The sequence below is a fragment of the Mus pahari genome, chromosome 9 (genome assembly GCF_900095145.1).
Source record: "Mus pahari chromosome 9, PAHARI_EIJ_v1.1, whole genome shotgun sequence".
NCBI lineage: Eukaryota > Metazoa > Chordata > Mammalia > Rodentia > Muridae > Mus > Mus pahari.
This window is the reverse complement of record NC_034598.1, coordinates 5,352,806-5,359,174: the sequence shown is the minus strand read 5'-3', so window position 1 is coordinate 5,359,174 and position 6,369 is coordinate 5,352,806. Positions and strand designations below refer to the sequence as shown.

Genomic DNA, 6,369 nt, shown 5'->3' with positions numbered 1-6,369 from the left:
TTATTGAATCAATTATTCCATGGGCTGTACAGTTTGAGAGTATTACCATCACTTTTAAACAGCATTTGATTACTCTAGATAGACACCATGCTTTCCTTACTATCATGCAACCTCCCCCAAGAGGGGGAGGGGGAGGGGAGGGGGAGAGAGCCTAGTCTTGAGTTAGGTCAGTGGTTACTCACGGTCTTGAGTAATCTGGAGTTCCGATGTGGGTCTCTGTGTGTGACTCACCAGCTGGGGGTACGCTTTAGATGGTTTTGTCCCACATTGGTAGCGCCAGTTGTTGGGTTAAATGGGGTGTTCTTGTCCACTCCACCACAGGGCTTGGGACACTGGGGGAGGTGGGACGCGGGAGTTTTGTCTGTGTTTACCCGACACCGGTTGCTGGGCAGGTGTTGGGCTATGCGAAGTCGCTTGACACCGCTCCTGGGGTGGGGGAGCACAGTCTGAGGTCCCTGGGGACCACTGGAGCTGGCTCGGGGGTCCCGGGCCTGCACAGAGGCTGGGGTTGTCGGGTTTTCAGACTCTTGGGCCCCCACGGTGCTACTGAATGCCGCAGAAGAGCTGGGAATGGAGCACGGGCTGGATCCAACCTTAACCAGAGACCAGGCTGCCTATCACAGCCCACTGCCTATCACATTGCACATACATCTAAGCACATGTGCCCACACATACATCTACCCAAATAAATGTAATAAAAAAATAAGGGAAATAATCAAGGAAAAAAACTCCTTTTTCAACATGATCAATAAAATTGATAATCTTCTCAGCAGAATTATCAGATAGAACAGAAACCACAATAATTGATGTCAGGATTCACAGTGGAGCATCCCTGCCAATCTTATGACAAAGATAAACAGCTTCACAGCATTATGGATGCCTTACTATTGAATAAATGAATCCCACATTCCCTTACATTACTGGATGTGTGCTCTCTCAGAGGGTATCACATTTCCATAACTTGCCTCCAGGTTGACATTAGCTCATGATTATTCGAAAAGATATTCTGTTGAGACTGTAGGTATGGGTCTTGAGGTTGTGGGTGTGGCTTAAGGATGTGGGTGTGGCTTGATGTTGTGGGTGTGGCTTAAGGCTGTGGGTGTAGCTTAAGACTGTGGGTGTGGCTCACTGTTACCTCTGTATGGTCTGCCTAGGTTGACTAGAATAAATTCTGAGCTCTCTTATCCCAGCACTTTGGGCGCTCTGGAGAGATTTAAGTGCTGCATTTGATAGGCAGTGTCATCCTATACTTTGATGTTTGTGCATTTTTGTCCCATGATTATGTAAGCAATTGGGATGTCATCCTTCAATCACATTTACCTCCCCCCGACCCCCACACCCCTGGCTGTCCCATCTGCTCTCTTATGGGCTGATTTTGAGAACTCAAAAGGTTATAGACTTCTTGCTTTTCTGACAGCTGTCAGTCATTCCTCCAGTCTTCTCACACCCTCAGGCAAGTCTCCGTGGCTCAGTGGAATCAAAAGTAGAAGCATCGATTGTTCCTTTTCTCAGAAACTTTATTACTGCCTTGGAAGGTGAGGTTAGGGGAATATACTTCATGGAAACTCTGCTTTCCTGAAAGTCATTTAATATTTATTGAGAATATTCCTATACATGTCAGACACAGTTCTGAGCTCTTACAACAGATTTGTGAGCTATCCAGAAATTCATGTTTTTTATGTTTTAGAAAAACATCTTTTTGTTTCATCTTCATGTATGTACCTGCAGTGCCCTAGGATGTCAGAAGAGGGTAGCAGAGGCCCTGGAACTGGAGTTCCAGGTGGCTGCGAGCTATCAAGTGGATGGTAGCAGCTGAATCAGGGTCCTCCACAAAGGCAGCATTTGCTCTTACTCCATGAGGCATCTTTCTAGCTCCTAGCTTACATTTTTGAAGTTGTATGAACTTTTTCTGAAGAGATGTGAACAGATGTTTATCAACAGGGCATCAATGACAGAGATGATTCCACCCAAGTGTAGCACGGAGAGAGTTTAATTGGAGTTGCAGGAGTATGCGTGAGCCGTGAGCAATTTAGAGGTGGCTACACCACTGAAGAAAACATTCTTACAAACCTTTAATGACCTATTTTCAGGGGACATGGGGCTTCATGAGCCTCACACCCAGCAACTGTGAAGGTCTACACATTTTCAGGGAAAGGCAGGAACTGTTGACCTCCCTCACCAATGGGCCCGCTTCCTAGCTGGGGACTGAGGTAAACATTACTGGACAAAGGGTAGGGGAATATGTCATCCTAGAACCACAGAACGATGCTGTGGTTCTCATTCCTCCGAATGTGTGCCCTGAGCTGCTAAAATCACATTCAGTTGGAATCTCTTTGGCTTCAACTCCCACTAAGTGCCTGATTTTCTTGTTTCATAATCCAAACTTACAAGACAAAATATTCCATTGTTCACACTCAACTTTTCATACAAGGTAGAGTCTTGTTCAGTCAGGTGTGGCTAAGAGAGAAAAAGTGTAACACGGGTACAGCGAGGCCTCCTTCACACAAGGCCTCTGTAGGGGCTCTGCCAGGAGCCATGCACAATTGATCAAAATCACAGAACTCATTGTTTTCTGTACTGAGTACTAATAATGCTATGCAGATCGAGAAGAAGACGAAAGAAGAGGAAGAGGAGGAAGAGGAAGAAAAGGGAGAAAGAAGAGGAAGAAGAAAGAAGAAGAGGAGGAGAATGATGACGACGACGACAACAACAACAAAAACAACAACAACAACAACCCTTTTCATTTTGAGCCTGGGAGAGTGAAAGCTCATTCAAAACTGGTTTAAGTTCATGTAAATGGGGAGGCAAAGGGTTTCAGGAGGTCATTGTGTGAAGTTCTAAGTGATAATATGAGTCAGGGGACTTCTCATTTTTGACCATAGGAATGAGAAGTACTAACTCTAAGAAGGTGGCCTCCTGTCAATCCAGAAAATATTAAATTATACTACAATTTCCTTTTTAAAATTTTTTTATGTTTATGTGTGCACATATGTGCCTTGTTCTGTACCCAGTACACACGAGGCACCCATGGCATTTGTTGGGAGGTCAAAGGTTAATTCTCTGATACCTTACAGGGCTGAGGATATAATTCAGCTCATCTGGCTTGTGCTGAAGCCCCACCTTCGGAGTCATCTCCACAGCCACACAGGACATAACCCATTAGAGCTGTTACTACTGGAAAGGTGAAGATGGACAATCTAACTCGGGTTGTCAGCAAGTCAGTAAATGAAAGGTAGGAGAAGGTAGCTGAGGACAGACAAAAGTTGGGCATATGTTGGACGATCTTCCCTGCAAGATGGCTGCCTCAGAGAACGAGGTCATGTTTGGCTTGCACGCCAGTGCTAGTTAAGCACCCTTCTACATTAGAGACAGGAGCAGTAGCTGGCCTGCTGAAGCACATGGACTCAGTGTAAGGAACTCTTCCACTGCTTGAATTGCTGTCTACTGCAGACAATTTGCGTCCCCAGGATGAATTTGAATTCACATAAGAAATAGGAAGCGGCTGGTCTCTGATTTATTGAAATCCCCTTCAACCAGGTGAGAGCTTCTGTAGGGAGGGAGGGGAGTTCCAGTCCCCTGACCCTCCCGACCCCCACTGCTGTGTTTATGTCAGTGTTAGGAGGAACTCTCTTCAGCAGCCTTGCAGCGGTGTCAGGCGGTGGGACAGGAGTTGATGCTCACAGCACCACTGACCAGGGCTGCCTTACTGAAGCTCACCGGGCGCCCATCAATTACAAAGTGGCGGATGCAGCCTGTGAAGGGTTTGCTGGGAGCCAAACGTGGTGTCAGTAAAGACTCTGAAAAAAGAGAGAGGGGAAAAACAAAATGTCAATGCAGGGAATTCCAAGCTCCTCCGGGCATCAACTGGAGGATTGCTCAGACTTTGAAAATGGTTCTCCAGTCAGCAATGGCTCACAGTTCTGACTCCCAGGAAGACTGAGAACACATGGGGATTTTAATGTTTGTCATGCTTCTGTGATCATATTCCTGTGCATACTGTGGCTGTCTTACAGGGCTGACTGAAACTCACCATTTCCTTGTGAAGCCTCAGCCAGTGGGTTTTTATGATCTACCTGTGCCATTCCGAGTTAATTTCCCCAAGGCCTTACTTGTTTACCGTGTTTTGCTGAGAAGGGAAAAGGAATTTGCACTTCCCTGTCATTTTTTTCACAGACTTATTGTTTCTGTTTAATCCCTATTCTCATTATCCGTCACCCTTAAGCCTCTACATTTTTGCCAAGCTTATAGAATATAATGAGAAAATAATGAATTCAAATGAGGTAAAATTTAATTTTTCTGAGCTCATGGCTTAAGAACCATAAACAGGGAAGTACTAAACAGCACATGTCTTTGTGTGGACACAGGTGCCTTCCTTCCAGCATGTTAGGAAACTTCTCCCATTGTAATTAGACACCTCGAAGAAGCCTGACATTTATTAGTTATATCGATATAATTAGGTGTGTTGGGATGAGAGAAGCCAATAATTTAAAGCAACTTGGAGAGCTTATTAATACTATGAAATTAAAATCCATTTAGTCAAAGCTCACTGTTATAAACACCCAGCAATGGGAGCAGTGGCACACAAACGGGGAAAGACAGTTGGCAACCTGTGACTGAGGAAGGCAGATAAAGCAGGAGACCAAACCAGCAGCAGCAAGCAGCTGCCCTGGCGCAATCTCATGCCGTGCAGAGTAAATATGCACAGAACCCATGTCTGGAATAAAGAAGGAAAACCACTTTCCCCTTTAGAACGGTAAGCATAATGCTCTAGCTTGAGCCTGGTGTTGACAGCGCACAGCTTTAATCCCAGCTCTCAGGAGGCAGAGGCAGGTGGATCTGTGAGTTCGAGACCAGGCTGGTCTACAGAGTGAGTTCCAGGACAGCCAGGGCTACACAGAAGAACCCTGTCTCCAAAAAGTTTTAGGTTTGAAAGGGACCCCAGAGATCAGCGCCTTGTATTTGTATCTAATTCACAATGGCTTCACGTTTGTACAGCATACTCAGTGTACTTCATCCTTAGAATAAAAATTGAGCTAAAGCAGGAGAAGAGGGGTCTTCTAAACCCCCTGCCATCCTGTGTACAGTGGGACACAGCTTCCATGCTGCCTGAGCTGTCTGCCCTTGGTTCATACGGAAAATCATCTGGAGAAAATAATTGATATAGTAATTATGGTCTGCATGATATACCATGAAATTAATTATATGCAGTGTTAGAAAAGGGCCCTAGGGTCCTGAGTAATTGGTTAACAAAATAAACACATTTTTTTTGTGTGTTCATGTATGTGTGATAGTGTATGGTGTATGTGCATATATGTGTGTAGGGCATGTACCTATGTGTGAAGTAAGAGGCATGTATTAAGAGTCCTTCATTATCTCTCTCTGCCTTATGGTTTGGATGCAGGCTCTCTCCTCAAACTCTGAGCACACCATTTTGTTTCCAGCTACGATACTGACCTATTGATGCCCAGTGATCCTCCTGTCTCTGCTGCCCTCAGTGTCAGGGTTACATGCACGCTGTGGACAGTACTAAGCTTTTATGTGGGTACTGGGATCTGAACTCCAGTCCTCCCTCAAGCTTCAGCATCAAGCACTTTAATGTTGAGCCATTTCCCACTGCCTTAACATAGCATTTTAAGAGAGAATGTTTCCAAGATCAAATGAAGGCTTGACACAGTGGTATTGTATGTATCCTAGGGAGAAAGGTTGGAAAAAAGAGGCAAGCCCAAACAAAGGATCAATAAGGAATTAGGTTGGAGGAAAAGGAGAAGCGGTTCTGTGGAACAGTACTAGCCGAAAAAGGAAGAGTAATATTTGCTAGAAATAGAATCCCCAAGAACTTGTGGGAAGGCAGTATCCCTGAATATTAAGGAACTTCAGTCTCAGGTGCTACAGGGAGATCAGAGGCAAGGGCAAAGAGGCAGCAGGCGAGTGCTTTGTTTAATTTAATCCTGTGTGCGCCTGTGAAATAGCTGAAGCTATACCATGGTTTCTAGGAAGGAAGCAATGTGGAGAAATAGTGCTGACATGAGAAGTTTTCACAGGTACTAACGTGAGGTGCAATGGTGGCCTTTACTAGAGTCCCTTTCCGAATCAAAGCCAGAACAGAGGCAGAGGACTGGGGGATACTGGTGTGAGTACCTGTGTGAAACAAAGAGGGGTTTGCTTCTTGAGGGTCTTAACTATGCCTCGGCTCTCAAGTTAGCATTGTCGGTAATGCTGGTATCTAACTGTTCTGTTGCTGTGAAGAGACAGCACAACCAAAGCAACTCTTGTAAAAGAAAGCATTTAATGCCAGGCGTGGTGGCGCACACCTTTAATCCCAGCACTCGGGAGGCAGAGGCAGGTGGATTTCTGAGTTCGAGGCCAGCC

The 6,369-nt window shown here is 45.3% G+C and overlaps 1 protein-coding gene across 1 annotated transcript in view; it reads right to left on the bottom strand.

The window, feature by feature from the left end:
- Nucleotides 1-3,498: 3,498 nt before the first annotated feature.
- Nucleotides 3,499-6,369, bottom strand: part of Lama4 (laminin subunit alpha 4) — a 145,339-nt gene continuing 142,468 nt past the window's right edge. The window contains exon 38 of the mRNA XM_021204290.2: nt 3,499-3,797. Coding sequence (XP_021059949.1) covers nt 3,652-3,797 — 146 coding nt within the window. The 3' untranslated portion in view covers nt 3,499-3,651. The remainder of the gene's footprint in view (nt 3,798-6,369) is intronic.